Here is a 25,817-nt window from a genome sequence, read left to right as displayed (position 1 = left end):
TCAGCTCATTTGGTCAGCTGGCTGCCCACCCTCAGCAGTAAAAAAGCAAATTCAGTTTTCAGTAATAGACTTTGAGAGACATCAGGTGACATCTGCACAGAACCACTCTCTCTGCAGAAGAAAGACAAGAACCAAACAGACTGAAATAAATAAAAAAAGTTTTAAGAAATAATGGTCAGTGTGGCTGACTGCCCTATGGAGGACTTGTATTAGTTCCCAGTACTCTCAGGGAATTTTCCTTGGTGGTAGGACTGGAACTTGGTCCACACAGCCTTGTGGTCCCAACAGAGAATCTACTTCAATGAAAAGTAGCAGCTCCAAGATTTGGAAAGTCAAGAATGGTTGGGAGCACAATGTGCTGACCTCACGTCCCTCCGTATCATGGCACAGGATGACACAGCTGCTGGTCAGCATCATGTGATCCTCTGATTGTGGAGTTACAGATACTTAGCCAGTATCTCATCTCCTACTTTCCAAACTTTACAGAAGCTCTCCTGCGAACCTTGCAGAACTAGCACTCCTGAAAGAAAGGACACTGCGGAGACATGGCTTAGCCACAGCCTGGGGGATGTTTCCAGAATGATATTTTCACTCTGCAGCGGAGTGTGCAAAGTATCCTTTCTTTCAGGAGTGCTAGTTCTTCAAGGTTCACAGGAGAGCTTCTGTAAAGTTTGGAAGGTAGGAGACGAGATACTGGCAGAAGTAAAGCTGTGAGGACCGGGCGTGAGTCATGATTCGGTAGCTCAGATGGTAGAGCACATGCCCGCGAAAGGCAAAGGTCCCGAGTTCGAGTCTCGGTTGGGCACACAGTTTTAAACTGCCAGGAAGTTTCATATCAGTGCACACTCCACTGAAGAGTGAAAATCTCATTCTGGAAACATCCCCCAGGCTGTGGCTAAGCCATGTCTCCGCAGTATCCTTTCTTTCAGGAGTGCTAGTTCTGCAAGGTTCGCAGGCGAGCTTCTGTATAGTTTGGACGGTAGGAGACGAGATACTGGCAGAAGTAAAGCTGTGAGGACCGGGCGTGAGTCATGCTTCAGTAGCTCAGATGGTAGAGCACTTGCCTGCGAAAGGCAAAGGTCCCAAGTTCGAGTCTCGGTCGGGCACACAGTTTTTACTTGATTATTGCTGTAAGAAAATGTAATACTGCAGTCTGCATTTCTTAAATAATGTTTGAACATCTTCCATATACACTCCTGGAAATGGAAAAAAGAACACATTGACACCGGTGTGTCAGACCCACCATACTTGCTCCGGACATTGCGAGAGGGCTGTACAAGCAATGATCACACGCACGGCACAGCGGACACACCAGGAACCGTGGTGTTGGCCGTCGAATGGCGCTAGCTGCGCAGCATTTGTGCACCGCCGCCGTCAGTGTCAGCCAGTTTGCCGTGGCGTACGGAGCTCCATCGCAGTCTTTAACACTGGTAGCATGCCGCGACAGCGTGGACGTGAACCGTATGTGCAGTTGACGGACTTTGAGCGAGGGCGTATAGTGGGCATGCGGGAGGCTGGGTGGACGTACCGCCAAATTGCTCAACACGTGGGGCGTGAGGTCTCTACAGTACATCGATGTTGTCGCCAGTGGCCGGCGGAAGGTGCACGTGCCCGTCGACCTGGGACCGGACCGCAGCGACGCACGGATGCACGCCAAGACCGTAGGATCCTACGCAGTGCCGTAGGGGACCACACCGCCACTTCCCAGCAAATTAGGGACACTGTTGCTCCTGGGGTATCGGCGAGGACCATTCGCAACCGTCTCCATGAAGCTGGGCTATGGTCCCGCACACCGTTAGGCCGTCTTCCGCTCACGCCCCAACATCGTGCAGCCCGCCTCCAGTGGTGTCGCGACAGGCGTGAATGGAGGGACAAATGGAGATGTGTCGTCTTCAGCGATGAGAGTCGCTTCTGCCTTGGTGCCAATGATGATCGTATGCTGGTTTGGCGCCGTGCAGGTGAGCGCCACAATCAGGACTGCATACGACCGAGGCACACAGGGCCAACACCCGGCATCATGGTGTGGGGAGCGATCTCCTACACTGGCCGTACACCACTGATGATCGTCGAGGGGACACTGAATAGTGCACGGTACATCCAAACCATCATCGAACCCATCGTTCTACCATTCCTAGACCGGCAAGGGAACTTGCTGTTCCAACAGGACAATGCACGTCCGCATGTATCCCATGCCACCCAACGTGCTCCAGAAGGTGTAAGTCAACTACCCTGGCCAGCAAGATCTCCGGATCTGTCCCCCATTGAGCATGTTTGGGACTGGATGAAGCGTCGTCTCACGCGGTCTGCACGTCCAGCACGAACGCTGGTCCAACTGAGGCGCCAGGTGGAAATGGCATGGCAAGCCGTTCAACAGGACTACATCCAGCATCTCTACGATCGTCTCCATGGGAGAATAGCAGCCTGCATTGCTGCGAAAGGTGGATATACACTGTACTAGTGCCGACATTGTGCATGCTCTGTTGCCTGTGTCTATGTGCCTGTGGTTCTGTCAGTGTGATCATGTGATGTATCTGACCCCAGGAATGTGTCAATAAAGTTTCCCCTTCCTGAGACAATGAATTCACGGTGTTCTTATTTCAATTTCCAGGAGTGTATATACTCTCCATATTGTCCAGTTCAACGACATCAACTAGATAACATCAAATTTCTATTAAATCAGAATGTCCTGCTAAAAATTTTGCATACAAGACTATCCAAAGAATGAATTAGTCTGAACGACATTTCATTAAAATTTATTTTCTTGAGTAAACATTATAACTCTCTTCAGAGTTGTATATAATCTCTGAGGATTTTACACTTCTCCAAAGTAGGCTAGCAATGCTAGAAGCTTCTGTATCCATGTCCTCATAGGTACTCCCTCTTGGAAGGTTGCTGCAATTGCTGCCCCATCTTGAAGACAGCATCATCCCTTGGCATGTTTCTGCACATGAAATTGATACAACAAATCCACACCATGTTTGTGCTCCCTTCTATGATTAATCGTTTTAGGGATTTCATTTATGAATGTTGTTCATTGGTAAGGATATGTAGGAACTCACATAATTCCTCTGGAGCTGTAAGTAACAGCACAATATTCAGACACCTGTTTTTTCCCCTAAAGGCTTCTCTAATTTTCCTAATAGCTGTGCATGCTCATGCAGCTTCACATTTCTCCTCTAGGCATTTCTGATTTGCCATTTTGCACTTCCTGTCAGTCTTATTTTTTAGATAACTGTATTCCCTTTTGTCTACTTCACTTTCTGTATTTTTATATTTTCTCTTTTTCCCAGTCATATTTAATCTCTCTTGTGTTATCCAAGGATACCTACTGCATCACATCACTTTGTCTAGTTGTTTCTGTGCTGGCTTTACTATACCATCTCTCAAAGCTACCCTGTCATCTTCTATTGTTTTCCTTTCCTGTGTTTCAGTCGATAGTTGCATAATGCTCCCTGAAAATTTCAACAACTTCTGATTCTTTCAACTTCTCCAGTTTCCACCATGTTAATTTCTTACATCTCTCTATATTTTTCAGTTTTAATTAGCAGCTGACAACCAGTAAAATTTGATCAAATTCCACATCTGATACTGGAAATATTTTACAGTTTAAAGTTTTGGTTTGAAATCTCTGTCTCACCATTATATAATCAATCTGAAACCTTCCAGTATCTGTAGATGTCTTCTACCTATATATTCTTCTTTTGTGTTCTTTATACCAAATATTAGCAACATTAAATTATGATATGTGCAAAATTCAACCTGGCAGCTTTCTTCTTCATTCCTTTTCCCCAGTCCATGTTCTCATACTAACTTTCCCTCTCTTCCTTTTCCAACTGTTGAATTCAAGTCCCTCAACATAATTCAATTTTTGTTTCCATTAAGTACCATACCTGATTAATTTCTTTTATCTCATATCTTCTTTCAATATCTTTATCATCTTCAGAGATAATAAGCATATAAAGTTTTGCTACTGTGGTGGGTGTTGGCCTTGTGTCTATTTTGACTGTGGTAATGCATTCACCTTGCTGTTAATAGTAGATCATTCCTCTTTTCTTATTCATAATATTAGTCCTATTCCTGCATTACCCACATTTGATTTTATGTTGGTAACTAAGTACTCACTTCACTTCGCCAATTCCCACTATATCTAAGTTCAACCTATCCATCTCTCTTTTTAATTTTTGTAAACTGCCTAGTGTATTAAGGGATTTAACATTCCGGGCTGTGACCTGTAGAACATCAGTTTTTTTTCTCCATGTTATGAAAAGGATAGTTGCTACTCACCATATAGCAGATATGCTGAGTTGCAGATAGGCACAACAAAAAGACTGTTGCAAAGTGAGCTTACGGCCAACAAGGCAATTGCTGAAGATGGACAGCATACACATACACACACGCACACACAACTCACACACACATGACTAGAGTATCTGGCAGATGAAGTTAGACTGCAAGCAGCAGCCCGTGATGGGAGAGGCAGCCAGATGGTGGAGGTAAGGAGCAGGCTTGGGTGGGGAGGGGGAGGGATAGCAGGGTAGGAGTGGGGGACAGTAAAGTGCTGCTTGCGGGAGCAAACCTACTCAATATCCTATTCCATTCCAACACTTTGCATCATGGCTGTAATAGACCTAGATGCAAGACCTGTCCCCTACATCCTCCCACTACTATCTACTCCAGTCCAGTCACAAACATCACCTATCCCATCAAAGGTAGGGCTACCTGCAAAACCAGTCACGTGATCTACAAGCTAAGCTGCAACTTCTCTGCTGTTTTCTACCAACAAGCTGTCTGTCCACATGAATGGCCACTGACAAATTGTGGCCTAGAAACAGCTGGACCACCCTGATGCTTAGTACACCTTCATTTCAGTGACTGCTTCACAGCTGTAACCCTCCTGTCCTCAACACTCGTTAGTCATTGTTCTTATCCATATATCCCTTTCCCTGTTCCCATTACAGCATTACACAGTTGTCTATTCTGCCAATGCACCAAGTCTTTTTACTTCTCTCCTTTTCTACTACCCCCCCCCCCCTCCACCACCACCCTACATCAAACCTCACGACTGCAGTTAGCTGCCTACCCTCTCTCCCCCTCATCCCTGCAGGCTCCCATAAGCAACACTTTATCAACCTTCGCCCCTATCCTGCTATCTCTCCCCCTACTTTCCCCAGCCTCTTCCTTACCCCCACCACCTGGTCGCCTCTCTCATCATGTACAGATGTTCACAGTCTGGCTTCATCTGCCAGAGATGGTGCTTGTGTGTGTGAGTTGCGTTTAAATGAGTGTGTGTATGTTGTCTATTTTCAACAAAAGACTTAGGCCAAAAGCTCAATTTCCAACAGTCTTTTTCTTGTGCCTGTCTGTGACTCAGCATATCTGCTATATGGCGAGTAACAACTATCCTTTTCATAATACTGGTACATTCCATCTTGGATTTTCCATAATTTAGTTCTGTTTCTCTTGACATCACCCTCCAGAGTAGTTTCTGACCAGAGAATAGGCTACTAATTTAACTCTGGAGGGGATGCCATCATAATTCATTATTCATTCATACATACTGTACAGTAGAACTGCATGTCATTAGATAATATAATGTCTGCAGTATCTTCTTGCAATGTAGCAAGGCAATGGTGGCTAATGTTACAAGGCCACATCAGTCAATCATTCAGACTGGTGCTCCTGCAACTACTGAAAATGCTGCTGCTTCTCTTCAGGAACAATATGTTTGTCTAGCGTTTCCACAGACCCTCCTTCTATGTAGCTGTAGGTGTGATATAGTTATAAGTATCTCAGGCGCACACAACCTTTCCACTTTGATGAGCAAGTTTCTAGTCTCCATAGAGTGAATTATTTGTCAAGAAACTGTGAGAAAGTTTTCAGAGACCAAATTATATGGCCTAATTAGCTGCACTAATTGATAACTATGCACAGCAAAGCTTTTTTTATTGAATGGACATGGGACAGTTGCTTGCAACTGAATGTTATTTCAATATAGTTACAAGTAAGTCTGCTTGTAGTATCACTTTACATTGTAATCTATAACAGTAGCTGGAACAGTATGTGAAGTGTGACTGTCAAAAACCAGCGCACAAAATTCCACCTTCGTCAGAAGGTCCTGTGTCAGGAGTGCTACCAATGTTCAGGTATAAGGAAGATACATTATGTCATGCTTACCATTCTACACAGATTCATCGTAAGTCCATATAAGATAGTGGGAGAGGAAGAATTTTATTTACTGTAACTAAAAAACAGCCACAGACAGACACAATATGGATTTGTCAGAAAAGAGTGTGTCTAAAAAACTACTCCTAGAAGAATGCAAGTAAACAGTCTACTGCAAACTGCAAAATTGTACCTTTGTAAATACATAATTTAAACACTAAATACGTGTTGGAAGATAAAAAATGAATCTTAGTATGACTGGAGAACAATATTTTCTGCAATCTGAATACCTGGTGTGGAGCAACAACCAGCTGCTAAATTACTGTGAAATGTACCATTGACTAACATGCTGGTCTAGACTCTTAACATTATTTGATTATCTTATGTGAAGCTTATTTAATTCAACTTCATAATGTCATCATCAATATGTACAAGATGTCGATAAAGTCATGCCATTATCTCAAAAAATCATAACATGAAAACTATGTGAGATAGGGGATCTTGGTGTATTGTAAAACAGTTAGTAACTTTCAGTTTTTTTTTTCTTTTGTCCTTTTTTTTACAGATTTCATTTGGAGTGTATCAAATTGGCAACAGGCTAGGGGAAGGTACAATTTATAATCTGCTATGCAGGATACAGATCTGTGACAACAGTACTGTGGAATTGTCTATGCCAGTATGGTTGGGCATCACCAGCAAATACAAGCTTAAAAGGCGGTTCAAAACTTTAAAGAGACAGGCAGTGTGAAAGACCTTCATTGAAGTAGGCCTCCTCCTGTGTCCCAAGCACAAGTTGACAGAGTGCAAGATGCTTTTCAACACAGTGCCCAGGAGTCATTTCGTTGTGCATCAAACAAATTGCAGGAAGCAAGATCAACTGTTGATAGCGCTACATAAGTGGTTACATCTTTTCATATACAAAGTGCAAATGGTCCAAGTATTGGAGTGAGATGATTGCCCACATGTTGTTAATGCTTGGCATCATAAATGCTGATAATGACTACCTGAGCAAGTGTTTTATCCAGATAAAGCAACATTCCACATTTCTGCACACGTGAATCACCACAATATTAGGAAAGGAAGCTCTGAAAATTGACACAACACACATGAACACATCCATGATAGGCCAAAGCATAATATTTGGTTGACGTAATGCACAACAGGGTAACAGGCTCATTTTTCTTTGCTGAGAAAACCATAACAGGAAATCTTTAGCTGGACATGCATGAACAGCTACTGTTACTGCAGACTGAAGAGCTGCAACTTTCCATCATCATCAGCACAAAGACACACCCTACCAGTCAATGTAGCAATAAGAACTGCTGATGCTGTGGTGATGACTTGCACATGGCCGAAAATTGAATATTGCCTCAGTGTTCTATGAGCTACATGTGTGGGTCAGGAGTGCTACCAATGTTCAGGTATAACAGAAAAAATTGTTAAGAACTGCTAAATGCCTTACAACAAACTATGATGCTCTATCTCTAATAGTTTCCAAGTTATGAATTTTTTGAAATGGTAGTAGGGCTTTATGAAAATCGTGTTTCATCACATATGCATATTAAACTTTGATTTCCCTGTTGATGCTTTTGCTGGGCTGGGGCACAGTTAAAACATAAAAATAAATTACATTGAACCCCAAATATGAATTATATATTATGACTTATTCATCCCATAACATACACTAATTAATCTTCAGGTTAGGATTCAGTAGACACATCAAAAAATCACTTAAACCTGGATAAAATCATAGCTAATGAGTTGGGGCAGTATTCTGAAGTTAATAATTTTTTTCCTGAGAATAATATACATTTACATAATAATACTAATGATCAATGGCACTTATTAAATTATGAGTTCATTTTTGAGAGACCTACATTTTCTGTTCATTGTTAGAGTTCCCAACTATGTGATTATTTGCTTTCAATATTCTACTTATTGCACGTGATTTTTTACCCTACCTGTGTACTGTGCCACACTGGATGCTTCCTAGTGTGTAAAAAAAGGGAGGGAGGGTCATGGATGTCCAGACATATGCATGTGTATTCTACGACAAGAAAGCTTTTTGTAGAATGTGGATAATTTTATTAATTTTTTTTATATGTAGCTACTGATATAATATTTTTCTTATCTTTGCAGAAAGGCAGAAGTCAAAAAACAAGTGAAGAAATGGACTGATACTGAAGGCTTTTTGCTAAGGTGTAAAGTGAATGAGTGGATGCAAAGTATTGTTTACAAAGCAATAAATGAATATGAGAAAACTAATGATGAAAAAATGTATAAGGTATGTTAATCCTACAGAAGGATTTTTTTTGAGTGCTGTGCAGTTGCTTACATACATTTCCTGTTACGATTGAAAAGTGACAATATGATATAGGTATCATTCCCATTACCATGATTGTAAAAAGTGACTCTACTGAGAGCTAGGAGCAGATTGAGGGAACCAATCAAGATGCAAGAGACTGGACAAAAATATGGAAACACCATGAGAAATGCATGTTTCAACAGTAATACAGGTGGTAGCCAAACCTGCAGGTTGTGCTATTGCGCCGGCCGGGGCGGCCGAGCGGTTCTAGGCGCTACAGTCTGGAACTGCGCAACCGCTACGGTCGCAGGTTCGAATCCTGCCTGGGGCATGGATGTGTGTGATGTCCATAGGTTAGTTAGGTTTAAGTAGTTCTAAGTTCTAGGGGACTGATGACCTCAGAAGTTAAGTCCCATAGTGCTCAGAGCCATTTTGTGCTGTTGCATTTGACTCTGGTGGCTCCTATGCAATGTTGTCAATATGTTGCAAGTGTCAGTCATGGCCCCAATAGTGTTCTGTGTGGCTCAAAAATGTTCAAATGTGTGTGAAGTCTTACGGGACTTAACTGCTAAGGTCTTCAGTCCCTAAGCTTACACACTACGTAACTTAAATTATCCTAAGAACAAACACACACAGCCATGCCCGAGGGAGGACTCGAACCTCCGCCGGGACCAGACGCACAGTCCATAACTATAGCGCCTTAGATTGCACGGCTTCTGTGTAGCCACCAGTTTATTATATAGGAGCTAAGTTGTTTGAATGTCGGTGCATTGTCAGTGCTTATATGGTGGGTGCTTCCATAACCATTGTACTCAAAGTGTTAAATGTCTCAAGAGGCATCATATCAGAGATTCATACCACATACAGTAAAAGGAGAAAAACATCATCCACTAAGTCATAGTGAGAACAAAAGTGTGTGTTGTGTGATCATGATACATGGACTTTGAAGAAGATTGTGATGAAAATTAAGAGGATGACAGCTGCAAAAGTCACTACAGAACTGAATGTCACAATCGTAAACTCCATCAGCACCAAAATGGCAGGAAAGGCTCCATAAGAATGGAATTGTAGGGTGAGCTGGAATTCCAAAACTAGTCATCAGCGATGCAGATACCCATAACAGAAAAATGTGGTGTTGAAGCCATAAAACCTGGACTATAGAACAATAAAAAATGTCATTTGGCCAGATGAGTCTTGTTTCACACTGCCTTCAACTTTTGGCTGAGTGTATGTCCCAAGAGAAAACTTGGCAGGGGTTTGGTGATGATTTGGGTAGCCACATCATGGTATTCTACAGGTACATGGTTACTCTGCAAGGTTACATTACTGCAGAAGTTTATGTGACCATTGCAGCTGATCAGATCCATTCCACAGTACAGTGTTTGTTCCCGATTGGTGATGTACTATCCCAAGATGACAGGATCCCTGTTCACACAGCTTGCACCATTCAAGACTAGTCTTGTGAGCATGAGCCTGAACTTTCACATCTCCCCTGGTCGCCACAGCTACCAGACCTTAATATCATGAACCTATGTGGTCTTTGGAGAGAAGGTGGCATGGTTGCTATCCACGCACTAAACCATGTTAGGCATGGTACGGTGCTGTGTATTTGATGTTTCCATATTTTTGTCCATCCTCTTGTAGATCCCAAAGGCCAATCAAGACATGCATGCTGCCCAATTGTTGATATACATAAGGTAATACACTTAAAAGGGTCACTTTATGTGCAACCAATATGGATGGATGACTCACCAGTCTGCATTGCAGATGGCATATTGAGTCAAAAGTTTTCTACCCTACTGGCTAAATATATTACAACTGAAACAAAAACTGACTGACTGCTATGTGGCAGTACTTACTTACATGACATCTTTGCTGTGAAATAATCAGCATGTTAACTGATCATACTGATACCAGTCTCTAACATTAAGAAACTGTTTGACAAGTGGATCATGCATAGGATTGCCAGAAACCTTCCTGGCATGTGCAAGTTTCTGAGATGTTGGTATTCTAGAATTATATTTACACAAATCTAAATACTTTGAAAACTACTGTGAAGTACATGACAGAGGTTACTTGGCAATTTACAACTTATTAGAAGTTCATCCCATTCCCGTTGCACTTAGAGCATGGGAAGAATGACAGTTTAAGATTTTAAAATAATTATAACAGTCTGGATTGCAAGGTACATTTATTGAAAGGTTACTGGCTTCAATCATCACATGATCATTTTCAGATCTACAGCTATATTGATGGACAATGACTGTGCACAGAACAGGATCCACTCAATGACGATATTAAACTGCTATAGCAGTTCACGATGGTCATTCAGCGGTTCCTGCTTCCTTCACAGCCATTGTCCATCAGTATGACTGTAAGTCTGATGATAATTATGTAATGATCAAAACTGGTAATCTTTCAATAAATGTAACTTGCGATATGCATTGTTGTAATTATTTTTAAAGGTTATATTTTGATTGCTGACATCTCCAATAACATTTTCAAAGATAACAGCTTAAGGTGCCTCTGCACATTATGTCCTATACAGGAGTGATGTATGTCATTGCAATATATTTAAAGCTTCCTCACTTAATTCTGATTCTTGGAACAATGCAAGTATGCTTTTTTTGAGATAATTAATATCTGTCATCAACTATCTACCTGCTCAAGTTTTCCATGACAAAGAAATCTGTGGCCATTTGTGCTGTACTTTTTAATATATGCTGAGTAACCACAGTTAGTCCTATTTGGTATGGTTCCTACATACTTGAACAATATTCTAGGGTGGGTATTTTGAATATTTTGTAAGCAGCCACTTCTGTAGACTGACTGCATCTTCCCAGTATCCTGCGAATGAACTGAGGTCCACCACCTGCTTTACATATGATTGAGCCTACATGGTGAATCAGTTCTATATTTAGTGAATTTTAATGCATAAGTATTTTTATGAGTTAACTGATTCCACTTGTGTCTCATTAATATTGTAGTACTACATGTTTTGTGTTTTGTGAAATGCATAATTTTTTATTTCATAATGTTTAAAGCAAGTTGCACCACTTTAAACCCTGATCAAGATCTAACTGGATATTTGTGTAGCTTTTTTCACATGATACTTCTTAATCATAGCTAACACTTGGTTTAAGAATCATAAAAGAAGATTGTATACGTGGAAGAATCCTGGAGATACTAGAAGATACTAGATTATATAATGGTAAGACAGAGATTTAGGAACCAGGTTTTAAATTGTAAGACATTTCCAGGGGCAGATGTGGACTCTGACCACAGTCTATTGGTTATGAACTGTAGATTAAAACTGAAGAAACTGCAAAAAGGTTTGAATTTAAGGAGATGGGACCTGGATAAACTGACTAAACCAGAGGTTGTACAGAGTTTCAAGTAGAGCATAAGGGAACAATTGACAGGAATGGGGGAAAGAAATATATTAGAAGAGGAATGGGTAGCTCTGAGGGATGAAGTAGTGAAGGTAGCAGAGGATCAAGTAGGTAAAAAGACGAGGGCTAGAGGAAATCCTTGAGTAACAGAAGAAATATTGAATTTAATTGATGAAAGGAGAAAATATAAAAATGCAGTAAATGAAGCAGGCAAAAATGAGATTGACAGGAAGTGCAAAATGGCTAAGCAGGGATGGCTAAAGAACAAATGAAAGGATGTAGAGGCTTATCTCACTAGGGGTAAGATAGATACTGCCTACAGGAAAATTAAAGAGACCTTTGGAGAAAAGAGAGCCACTTGTATGAATATCAAGAGCTCAGATGGAAACCCAATTCTAAGCAAAGAAGGGAAAGCAGAAAGGTGGAAGGAGTATATAGAGGGTCTATACAAGGGTGATGTACTTGAGGACAATATTATGGAAATGGAAGAGGATGTAGATGAAGATGAAATGGGAGATACGATACTGCGTGAAGAGTTTGATAGAGCACTGAAAGACCTAAGTCGAAACAAGGCCCCCAGAGTAGACAACATTCCATTAGAACTACCAAATCAATTTCATTCTCATCTAGGATCTTGTGTAGGATTTGGCATTTGGCACTATTAATGCCTTCAGCATTAATTTGGCACATTTTAACACTGGGACCCAATTTTCTGCACAGATGGTCCTTAAAAGGATCATTGCTCTGCTTAGTCATATCGACTGTGAATGTGGTGATGTGATGAGCCTTGGGAGAGCCAGTCCTGACAAAACTCTACCGTCTGGTGAGCAAGATGTATGAGACAGGCGAAATACCCTCAGACTTCAAGAAGAATATAATAATTCCAATCCCAAAGAAAGCAGGTGTTAACAGATGTGAAAATTACCGAACTATCAGTTTAATAAGTCACAGCTGCAAAATACTAAAGCAAATTCTTTACAGACGAATGGAAAAACTGGTAGAAGCCGACCTCGTGGAAGATCAGTTTGGATTCCGTAGAAATGTTGGAACACGTGAGGCAATACTGACCTTACGACTTATCTTTTTGAAGAAAGATTAAGGAAAGGCAAACCTACATTTCTAGCATTTGCAGACTTAGAGAAAGCTTTTGACAATGTTGACTGGAATTCTCTCTTTCAAATTCTAAAGGTGGCAGGGGTAAAATACAGGGAGCGAAAGGCTATTTACAATTTGTACAGAAACCAGATGGTAGTTATAAGAGTTGAGGGACATGAAAGGGAAGCAGTGGTTGGGAAGGGAGTGAGACAGGGTTGTAGCCTCTCCCCGATGTTATTCAATCTGTATATTGAGCAAGCAGTAAAGGAAACAAAAGAAAAATTCAAATTAGGTGTTAAAATTCATGGAGAAGAAGAAAAAACTTAGAGGTTCGCCGATGACATTGTAATTCTGTCAGAGGCAGCAAAGGACTTGGAAGAGCAGTTGAATGGAATGGACAATGTCTTGAAAGGAGAATATAAGATGAACATCAACAAAAGCAAAACGAGGATAATGGAATGTAGTCGAATTAAGTTGGGTGATGCTGAGGGAATTAGATTAGGAAATGAGACACTTAAAGTAGTAAAGGAGTTTTGCTATTTGAGGAGCAAAATAACTGATGATGGTCAAAGTAGAGTCGATATAAAATGTAGACTGGCAATAGCAAGGAAAGCGTTTCTGAAGAAGAGAAATTTGGTAACATTGAGTATAGATTTAAGTGTCAGGAAGTCGTTTCTGAAAGTATTTGTATGGAGTGTAGCCATGTATGGAAGTTAAACATGGACAATAAATAGTTCGGACAAGAAGAGAATAGAAACTTTTGAAATGTGATGCTACAGAAAGATGCTGAAGATTAGATGGGTAGATCACATAACTAATGAGGAGGTATTGAATAGAATTGGAAAGAAGAAGGGACTGGTTGGTAGGACATGTTCTGCGGCATGAAGGTATCACAAATTTAGCATTGGAGGGCAGTGTGGAGGGTAAAAATAGTAGAGGGAGACCAAGAGATGAATACACTAAGCAGATTCAGAAGGATGTAGGTTGCAGTAAGTACTGGGAGATGAAGAAGCTTGCACAGGATAGAGTAGCATGGAGAACTGCTTCAAACCAGTCTCAGGACTGAAGACCACCACAACAACAACTTCTTTAGAATTATCTGTATCATCTCCAAGATGTCTGAGGTTTATTACTAATGTTGACTGCCAGATAAAATTAAATGACATTAATGGCAAGGGTCCCAACACATTTCCCTGGAGCATGCCTTAAGTTAATTCCATATCTGTTAATGACTCTCCATCCAAAACTCTGTTATCAAGAACTCCTCAGTCCAATCACAAATGTCTTGATATCCCTCAAGATTGTACTCTTCTATGGGTCAGTAGCCTTGAGATTTATCATTTCGTTTATGTGATTTTAAGATAGCTAAGATTTTTGTTTTATTCAAATCAATGTTGCCAGTTTCAAGAATATCAGTAAATAATGCTTCTAATAAATATTTTACATACTTCCTGCTTTGTATTAGGAATTCTGAATACATGCCATCTAAACCAGGTGCCTTTCCTACTTTTATTTCTTTGAGAGCTGTCATTATTTACTCACTGCTGAATGGTCTAGAGTAGTCTGCCTCAGGTTTACTGGCTAGTTTGAGAGCCTTTAATCCCTTTTTAACCTTAACTGTATCTGGTAAAATCTGAGGAGTTCTAGAGGCAGCCACAATGTTATTTGCTACTTGCTTGGGAATAACAGCCTCTTTTGTGTGATCTGTTGGGTTGGCATGTCCGAGTTTTCTCGTAAAGAACCAGGACTTTCTGCTTGAGGTGCAGAAGTCTATGGTCTCACCTGTTTCAGTACACTGCATATGATGAGCTGTGTCGATAATATGCAGAAGTTTATAGCTATTCCACAGTCATTGTTGTTGCAGAACTATTTGTACTGTATATCCATGTATTTATTCCTTGCAGAAGCCTCTTGGGATACATCTCTTTGCTATGGATAGCACAACCCCAGTGAACCTCTTATAGGTTTCACTTATTAGTGGGATCCATCCTACATATTTGTCCAGATTTTCAGAAAATCCAGACCAATCAGCTCTTTTAAAGTTCCACCAAGGTCTGGGAAATGATCTTATGTTTGGTATGGTTGTAACCTGTTTCAAGACGGAGTGGATGGTGTTGACACTGGTAATGGCAGGCCATTGTTGTTGGAGGACACCAACATAAATTAGGCTTGTAATCCATTCTACAGGCATTAGAATGAAATGTACACTTATCTTTAGCATAAAAACAAGGTAGAAATTGTGTTCTGCAGACTAGTCAGCCAACATTTTACAGGTTTCATTCCTGTGTTTGTGTTTCCATAGTCCATGATGGCTACTGAAGTATTCCAGGTACACCATAGGGTAGTCATCAGTTTTGAGTTCATCAGCACTGGGCAGGCCACATGGTACCCAGAGTCTTATAGATATTCACAACAGTTATTTCACCAATTCTTACAGTGGCTTCATGGATATTGTTCATGGTGCTGGTAGAGACAGTGCAGGCCTTCTCTATATCTTTCCAAATGTATGTTGCTACACCATAAACCTTGTCACATGTAGCCTCAAGTAAATCAGATCCAGATATTTTATTTCTTAGAACAAGTTGCTCTTCAGTTTCTACATGAGTTTCCTGGAGGGCTACCAAATCAATTTCATTCTCATCTAGGATCTTGTGTAGGATTTGGCATTTGGCACTATTAATGCCTTCAGCATTCATTTGGGACATTTTAACACTGGGACCCAATTTTCTGCACAGATGGTCCTTAAAAGGATCATTGCTCTGCTTAGTCATATCGACTGTGAATGTGGTGATGTGATGTATGGCAGGAGGTCACTGGGATTGTCTGGTTCCAGTAATGTCAGTCGTTTAGAACCACCCACGGGACACATACAGCTTAAGGTATGCTGCGGATGCATATATCATTTCCCCCTGCCAGATTATGTAAAACTATGTCTGTGGTAACATGTAATATTTCACCCTGATCTGCTATTTAGTTACCACACAGATGTATATGTAAGTGTCTAAATGAGTTGTTGTGTATTTACAACTCACTGGAAAGCTGTTTGTTTCAGGTTTTGATATTTGATTTTGTGTGTTGTACGTATTAGTGTACAAAACTGCATGGTAAGTGGTGTTGCTTCCACTTGTAAAGTGACTGGCTGTACTGAAGTAACAAAGGGAGTGATGACTGGCAATATTGATATCTATGTAGGGGCCACCTGTGAACTGTATGGATTCCTAAAACAATATTAGTTTGTGTGTATGTGTGTGTGTGTGTGTGTGTGTGTGTGTGTGTGTGTGTGTGTGTGTGTGTGTACCATTGTAGAACAAATTTTCCTGGTGTGCTCCTTGAGAAGTGTGAGTCAACAACCTTAAAGAGTATATCCCCTGTGTGGTTTAGATGGGCATTTCATAACTTGTTCATACTGGCAATGCTGCAGTCTGTCCACTGACATTAGTTCATGACTTTCCCCTCCAGTTTTAATTAGTACTATTTCCTGTGTCCTGACTTGCAGAAACTTTCCCAAGCCCACCATCTCAGTGGATATTGATGAATCATATAACTCTTGCATAGGGCATTGGTACCTGCTGGTGGGAAATGAATTACCATATGTAGGCGGGTGCAGTTGATGCTGCCTCCACTGACAAGAGGCAATAAATCAGCAGTAAGGTTTCCTTGTCTGAACTCCAATGCAGCATGCAGCTCACTCTATACATACAAAGGCAGCAAGAAATGGTCTTGCTGCAACAAAGTATGGGTTAACTGACCATGCACTGTGTGGCATCTGGCTTACAGTATTTCTGTTATCTCAATGCACACACCGCCTACACTGTCAGCAAGCATGTACAAGAGCCTTGCTTTGACCAACCAGGTATCCAACTGGTCTAACTGGATATGTATTATATTCAAAACCTGGTCCCAAAAACAATGAGCACAGGGATAAATACAAACAATACAAGTACCAGTTTTGCAAGCAAGTCAAAAGATTGAAGGCTGAAAAGATTAACTTGAAAATAAAAAATTCTGATTGTATCTCCAAGACCTGCTGGTCAATAGTAAATGAAATAAGGGACAATAAAACAAATCTTAAAGGTAATATCAACATACAGATATCTAGTAACAATATTGATGTCACCAATCCTCAAGAGATCAATAACATTTTAATAACTATTTCATAGATATCATAGACTCTGACTTTTGTACCACAGATAAAGTACCTGTTGGGAGTCTTGCTGAGGACAGTTTTGAAGCTAATCAACTCCATGAACGTGAAATCAAGGATATTTTGCAGCTCATCGGAGAATGTAAAAACAAAAAATCCACTGGCTGGGATGAAATTTCTACATTTTTACTTAAACAGTGTGAAAACAATCTAGCACATCCTTTGGTGCATCTAATAAATAGTGTCTTAAAAAGAAGGAGTGTTCCCTGACATACTAAAATTAACCATTGTTAAACCTCTCTACAAAAAAGGTGATAGACAACTAGTAGAAAATTACTGACCACTCGCTTTAACTTCTGTTTTTACCAAGTTAATTTAAAAATTTATTCTGAAATATATGTTAGAGCATTATAATAAGCTCAACATCCTGGGAGACTTTCAGCATGGTTTCAGAAGCAGTCGTAGCACCATGACTGCAACACTTCAATTTATGCTGAAAGCTCTTGACAAAATTGATGAAGGCATGCAAGTAGCTGGAGTTTTCCTAAACCTATCAAAAGCCATCATAAGGTACTTCTGTCAAAAGAGGCCAGAGATGGCATAAGTGGAAAACTGTTGCACCTCATCATATCATATTTAAAAAACAGAAGACAGTGTACCTCAATCACACACAATAATGGAGAAACATTAAAAAGTTATACATCAAGGGTCAGGAATATTAAATTTGGTGTGCCTCAGGGATCGATAATTGGTCCCTTCCTTTTTATACATTACATTAATGACTTCCCAAAGGTAGTAAAAAATGATACCTTCATTACAATATATGCAGATGACACTTCAGACCTTTGTTAGGGAAATGATATTCTTAATCTCAGCTTAGAGGTAAAAAAAATTTACAGATACTGCAAAGGAAAAGTTTGAAGATGACAATCTAAAAGTCAACTTACAAAAAAGAAATATAATTCCCTTCAATGTTGGTGATTTGAAAACTTGTATCGATTCTCAAGATAGTAATACAGAGGGGTCCAAAAAAATGTATCCACTGTTTAAAAGCCCATAACTTGCAAATTAATTGACGGAGTTGTCTCATTTTTGCTGAAAGTGTAGCTTAAAGTCCAACTTAAAGGTATCACTGTAGGTGTTCAGAATGGTCACCATTAACATCCACACACAAACGATGCCGCCAAACTGCAGTACGAACTACTGACTGCAACGTGTTAAGTTGGATATTTGCACATCAATGTACGATGAATTCTCGAAGTTCATCCAATGTACATGGCTTTTGTTGATAAACGACATCATTTAGTTTTCCCCACAGGTAAAAGTCCAGAGGAGTTAGGTCTGGGGAATGTGGTGGATACTCCACAGCACCTCTATGGCCTATCCATCTTCCCGGTAGATTTTCGTCAAGATACGCCCTAACACGATTTTGGTAGTGGGCTGGGGCACCAACTTGTTGAAAGTAAATTCTTCCATCTCCATACAAGTCTTGGATGGCAGGTAAAATGGATGTCTGAAGCTTCTGAAGGTACACCACACTGGTAACTGTGCCATCAAAGAAGATTGGCACAATCAAGCCCCGGTAAGACAACCCATACCACAAATTTACTCCTGGCTTTGTCTACATGGACGTTCGGATTTATGGCGGCCCAGTAGATGCAATTGTGGAGATTGACTGTACCACTCAGTTTGAACTGTGCCTCATCTCTGCAAACTCTTCTTTGTCGCGCACTATGTTAGTAAAGCACTCACAGTACTCCATTCTACGATCTGGGTCATCCTCATTCATTGCATGCACCAATCGTGTGATGTAGCACTTCCACTTTGCTGTCTTCAAAATTCGCTGAACACTTGAGTGACTCACTTCAGTTTCACGGGCACACTGTCTCTGTGGTGAGCGAGTGAATTTTTGTAACATACGACGGGAGTTAGCTGTACTTGTTACTGTTACAGGTCGTCCAGATCATTGTTTGTGTACATCTTTAACACAGCCTTCGGCTTCAAATTTGTCTCGAATGTGACGAATCGTTAAATGTGTCAGTGGCTCTGTTTGATACTCATTTCGCCATTGTCATTGAACCTCATTATTGTTTTCATACTTAAAATACCACTTTAAAGCTGACTTCCTTTCATCGAATGTAAGATTTGCAGCAGCCATGTTTACTTGAGTAACTAGGTGCAACTAAGAACAAAACACTGACTATCTGGCAACTGTCATCTGACAAAACAAAACTACACAATACAACACTTGTGTGGCGATTGCCAGAACTACAAACTATTACACTACCAAAGATGAGACAACTCCATCAGTAAGTTTGCCAGTTATGGACTTTTAAACAGTGGATACATTTTTTTGGACCCCTCTGTATTTTAAGGAAAATCTACAGTGTAAATTCCTAGGTATATGCATAGATAGCAAACTACTGTGGACACAACAAATTGACAATGTACGTGCAAGGCTATCGTCTAGCCTATATGTTTTAAGCAGAAAAGCTCCATAATTCAATACCCTAACAATGAGGATGATGTATTTTGGTTTAATACATACATTTCTAGCATATGGTCTTGCACTGTGGGGCGGGGCAGGGTTTCCAAAACTCATGTGGACCGAGTATTTAAACTCCAGAAAAGAGCCTTGAGAATATTAGGCAAAAAAGATGCTAGGACATCATGTGAGGGATTGTTTATAGAATTTAAAATTCTGACTATCTATTTTATGTATATATTTGAAACAATAGTATTAACTGTAGAAGATAAGAAATATACATGTCGTAATGCAGAAATTCATGATCACAATACTAGACAAGTACAAAATTACCATATGATACACAGAAGACTGAAAGAAACAGCAAACAGTCCATATATTAATGGAGGAAAATACTTCAATGCACTGCCAAATGAATTGAAGGTAATAACTGGAGAGACATTCAAAAAACATCTAAAATCTTGGCTTACTGAGCAGTGCTTCTATAGCCTACTGTAGAAACTAAAATTCAAAGTATTATTATGTCACATAATTTGGATTGTATACTGTTGTATTGTACTGCCAATTGCTATGCATGTAATTACATGTTTCACACAAATAAATTACAAAATTACAAATTACCTGAAGTACTGCGCCATTGAGCCCCTGTATGTCATTGGCATTTATTGTTCCGAATACCATTTTGGGCAGTCTGCCTCCCACTTCTATCCACTTTCACTCTCATCCTTTTAATGCACATGGTTTCAAATCTACAGCTTGTTGCAACTGCTCCTTAAGGTGCTCGTACAAGAGACATAGAGCTTGGTACTCCCCTAGTATCTCACATAGCATCCTCTTCTCTCAAGCTTCCTGGTATTATAATTCCAAAAAAAGCTTAATTCAGCCTTTTTACCTAGTTCCTGATTCTCCATGCATCATACATCAACTTCAATTTCCACTTGTTATTGTTGAAGATAATGCCTTCTGCTAGATGATTAGCACCTCGCCCTTCAGTGGTAGTCCCTTGCAGCTGCACCTCATGGCCATCGTTGTCAGTGGTGTCATCTGCTGCAGGAAAATCGTAATCACTCTCCCTTCCTTGGCCTAAGTCCAGCACCTACAGATACACATAACAACACTCCTCATACAAAAAAATGAACAATAGCTATTCCTGCCATATGAAATTCCTCAAAAATAGTCTGTGATAATTTCAATGTGTATTTCCTAAAGGATTAGGACAGGAAAAATGATCTGGAGACTTAGTTTGGATCCTACAATCTAGTCTCAGTAATTAATTTTCCAAGGTAGGTGGATAAAGACAGTAGTGTCCAAGTGCAGACATAAAATTTAATCTGTTCCATGATAAATTCATATCATTATTTGAAAATCTCTTTCTGCGTAAACTATTCAGAAATGACACTAAACAGGCATGTAAAAACCATGGATCACTGGAAGGATTAAGGTATCTTGTGAAAGAAAAAGGGAATTGTATCCATTAGCAAGAACCATTAAATATCTTGCAGCAGTTGCACACTACAAAAACTACTAAGAATACTAAGAAACATTATTTAATAGTTAAGGAAATGTACATTATGTCATACTCACAACATCTTTGTTTTTAGATATATTTTTCCCACGTGGAATGTTTCCCTTTACTATATTCACAACACTCTTAGCGCTATATGAAATGTAGTGCAATGAGAGACATGAGAACAAGTTAAAGAACGTAATAACATTGCTATTGACTTAAATAGAAGGGCAATAAATGATGAGTCACTGGTAGGAAGTCCATGTAATAACCATTTCTTAGCTATAGTACAAAAGATAAGGACAAACAGTCCAACAGAAAAAGCACAGTAGTATGCTGAAAATGCAACTCTCATCAAATTTAACCATATGATTGTATCACCAACTTCTCCCTCTGAAATTGAGAAAATTATATAGTCCATTGAAAATAAAAGCTCATATGGATTTGATGGAGTTACTAACAGAGTACTTAAGATTTGTTCCCATATACGAGGATGAATCAAATGAAAACCTTAAATTTGTAATAACAAATCAAAATTTCATGCCGTTATCCTGTAAGCTGGTACGCGTGCTACAAACAGCATGCAGAATGGCCTCTAGGTGGCAGTATAGTGCAGATGCACACATACTGTCGCAGTATCAATATAAAGATGGTTGCCCCACTTGTGACTTGCACCAGGGAAGAACAGCGTTCTGTTATTCGGTTTTTGCGTAGTGAAGATGTGAAACTTATTGAAATTCTTTGATGAATGAAGGTGCAGTACGGTGATGCATGTTTGTCACAGCAGCAAATCTACAAATGGAGTAGGAAGTTTGCAAATGGTGTGACTTCAGTGGAAGATGCTCCTTATCCAGGTCAGGCACAACAAGTTGTTATTCCACAGAACATTGCAGCAGTTGAAGCCATAGTGAAGGAAAACCACCAAGTGACACTGAATGACATTGCAGAATTTTTACAGATTAGTCATGGGTCATCACACCACATTGTGCATGATGTGCTCCAGTTTCACAAAGTGTCTGCAAGATGGATTCCACGGCAGCTGACTCCTGAAATGAGGGAATGACGTGTTGATGCTTATGAAGAACTTATATTGCTCTTTGAACAAGAAGATGATGGCTTCCTTGCAAGGATCTTTACTGGGGACGAAACCTGGGTTCACTTCCACCAATGGGAAATGAAGAGAGTGAGCAAGGAATGGCGCCATTTGTCATCACCAAAACCAAAGAAGTTTTGAATAGAACCATCAGCAGGGAAGGTTATGCTGACTCTCTTTTGAGATGAAAAAGGCGTTATTTTGGAGCATTACATGCCTAGAGGGACCACTGTCACCAGTGCATCATACACAGATCTCCTAAAAAATCATCTGTAGCCTGCAATATAATCAAAGCAACATGGATTGCTGTCACCCCACACTGCCCATACAACAGTTGCAACAATTACATATCTGCATTTTGAGTGTCTTCCTCATCCACCATACTCACCAAACCTTGTGATTTCCATATGTTTGGACCACTCAACGACGCAATGGGAGGAAAGAAGTTCCGTACTGATGAAGAGGTACGCCACGCGGTGCATGAGTGGTTACGTGGACTAACAAAAGAATATTTTTCTAAAGGAATTTTTGCACTTTGTAAGCGCTGGAGGACTTGCATTGAGCACCGATTATGTTGAAAAGTGATACAGCTTTGCACCATTTCTGCACAATAAATAATATTTAAAAAAATATTTGAGGTTTTCATTTGACTCACCCTTGTAATAAGCCCTGTCTGATCTGAAATATGTAACACATCAGTTACTCAATGAATTTTTCCATAGAGACTGAAATATACCATTGTTAAACCACTCTATAAGGAAGGTGATATGAGAAGTACCATAAACTGCTGACCTGTTTCACTACTGACATCATTTTTCAAAATTTTTAAGAAGCTGATGCATTCTAGAGTAGTACCCCACCTGAGCAAACTCAGCAAATCATGGCTTTGTTTACAGAAGAGTTGATTCACTGAGAATGTCATTTACATATTTATTCACCAAATTTTGAAAGAAGCATTAAGTACAGTAAAAAAATAGCACCTAGTAGTATTTTCTGTAACCTGTCTAAGGCATTAGATTGTATTGATCACAATATTCTCTTACATAAACTGATGTTTTATGAGACTGATGGTACTCCCAACCAATACGTAATGTCCTATCAAAGAATACAGAAAGTTGTCCTTGATAATTCAACCACTGTAAGCATGGCACATTCTTATGACTGAGGATAAAGCACTTATGGGGCTGCATAAGGGTCAATCTTAGGTCCACTATTGTTTCTCATCTGTATAAATGATCTTCTGTTTAATACACAACAAGCAGAGTTATTTGTTTTCACAAATGAAACTAGCACTGTAATCAATCCAAACCTACAGGCAGCAACAGAGGAAATGGTACATGATGTACTTAACAGTGTCATGGATTGTTTTTATGTGCATGGTCTCACTCTTAATCTTAAAAAAAGATGCAGTATATTCAGTTTTGCACATGTGGAGTTACTACACCACTGATAAGTCTAATTCTCTGTGAGTAAATAATAAAATGGATGGAAACTTCAAAATTCTTAAGTGTTCACACTAATGAGAATTTCAACTGAAAAAAACACATTTTAGTACTCTTAAAACAGATTATCTAGTTTAAATTTTCAAACAATCTAACTCAGCTTGAAGGACACATAAAGGGTGACAATAATTGAACTTTATGAAAAAAAGTAAATTATTTACAAACTATGACATGCACATGCATTATTCAACATGTAAACATCGGTACAGATATTCAGATTTAGGTGATGATATGTTCGATATACTGGCCATCATTGCCGATGATGTGTCGCTGACAAATAGCGAAACTCTGCGTGACCCACTGAAGTGTCATCGTTGACCTCCTGAATGACTGTTTTCATTTCAGCAGTGGTTTTGGGATTTTTGCTGTACACCTTGTCTTTTATATCAGCCCACAAAAAGGAGTCACATGTGTTCAGTTCCAGAGAATATGGTGGCCAATTGATGCCCAAGACAGTTGCCTCTGGGTTCCCCAGAGCCAGAATGTGGTCCCCAAATTGCTCCTCCAGGACATCAAACACTCTCCTGCTTCAATGGGGTTGAGCTCCGTCCTATATGAAGCACATCTTTTTGAAATTAGGGCCACTTTTGAGAATGGGCAAGAAATCATCTTCCAAAACCTTCTAATATCATTTGGTAGTCACCATGCCATCAAGGAATATTGCACAGATTATTCTGTGACTGGACACTTCACACTTCACAGTCACCTGTTGAGGGTGAAGATACTTCTTTACCTTGAAATGAGAATTCTCTGTCTCCCAGATGTATCAATTTTGGTTATTGACAAACCCATTCAAATGAAAGCCGGCTTCATTGCTAAACCAAACCATACAATTCCCATCATTCCCTGCAACCAGTCATGCAGTTTGAATGTCCTAATGCAAACTGTTCTGAAGTTATGGTGATTTTATTTTATATAGTTCAGTGGTTGTCACCCTGTATATTTGCCTGATGTTCGGCAGTTCTCCTGTCTTTTGTGTGGAGAATTCTTGTGTCTTTTGTGTGGATTTTTGTTGAGTTCCCCATTCAGTTATCCGCCCCACTCACCCCAGTGAAATTCCAGTCCACCATCTACACATACCACTCCCTGTCTGACTACTCTAAGGTAGTATCCACAGTTGACACACATTGCAACACAGATTAAATACTTAAAAATACAGTTAAAACACTGAACACACTATAAACTACATGAATTTTGGTCGTTTACAAACTGCAAAAATTAGGCCTACAGGTAAGCGTATCAGGTTTATGTTATAATATAAAAAATTAATTATTTCTGCTTAAAACAAGAACTCACCACTTACTTGATTGTTAATTAACTTATTCACCATGAAATGTGACTTTTAATTGCTACTTATCATCAGTATTATTTGATACTGGTTGACCTGTGTTTATAATTTGTTCTCTATCCTGATCAGTCACTGATGGGTAATATATTAATGGAGAAATAAGTAAATGGAAGTATTCATCAAGAAAAGGTATTATGTTTTGAATAATAGTAACAAACATTATTCTAATTCCAAAAAATTGATATCATTATAGATGGTATGGTTTACTGTATAACATATAAAAAGCAGATATTGTCTTTTTAAAATTAATTTTGTTTTTAAAACTTATTGGTTTTACAAAATTTCTTTGAAGATAATGGTAGCATTTATAATGTTATCATCATTTACTTTTTGGCTGCATGTGTCTGTAACACAAACATAAATATCACTGAATTTTGCAAACACATGAAAAAGCCAAGTGTACCTGTCCAGTGAAAAAACAGGTTCTGGTAAAGACAATCCTTCACTTTGAAGCATCTGACTTTGTGCTTTATCAGTGGTCATAATGAAGGCTGCTTTTATTGGGAATTGTTTTCTTATCATTTGAAAAGGCATGGTTGGATCAGAAGGTATGACATTAATGTGGGGTATGAACATGGTTTTATTAAATTGTTGAATTTAGCAGAGCTGATGTACTTGCCTGAGTTTCCACTAATCACTGATTAGAATTAAGATTTGTAGTTAACATAATAATAGCATTTTCTTTAAAAGCAACTGGTGAGGTGGTAAACCAGATATATTTAAAGGGCTCAAGGATTTTGTGGGTTACAGCTGGACATTGTGTATTTCTTTGAGTTGGACAGAA

The 25,817-nt window shown here is 39.5% G+C and overlaps 1 protein-coding gene across 3 annotated transcripts in view; it reads left to right on the top strand.

The window, feature by feature from the left end:
- LOC124789590 (cyclic GMP-AMP synthase-like receptor) overlaps nt 1-25,817 on the top strand; it is a 349,572-nt gene that overhangs the window by 128,507 nt on the left and 195,248 nt on the right. For all 3 annotated transcript variants that reach the window (XM_047256999.1, XM_047256998.1, XM_047257000.1), the window contains one exon: nt 8,302-8,446. In XM_047256999.1, the coding sequence (XP_047112955.1) occupies nt 8,302-8,446 (145 nt within the window). The remainder of the gene's footprint in view (nt 1-8,301; nt 8,447-25,817) is intronic.

Source organism: Schistocerca piceifrons, chromosome 3 (genome assembly GCF_021461385.2).
Source record: "Schistocerca piceifrons isolate TAMUIC-IGC-003096 chromosome 3, iqSchPice1.1, whole genome shotgun sequence".
Classification (NCBI taxonomy): Eukaryota; Metazoa; Arthropoda; class Insecta; order Orthoptera; family Acrididae; genus Schistocerca; species Schistocerca piceifrons.
The sequence above is the reverse complement of the archived record's forward strand: the minus strand, read 5'-3'. Positions and strand labels throughout refer to the sequence as shown.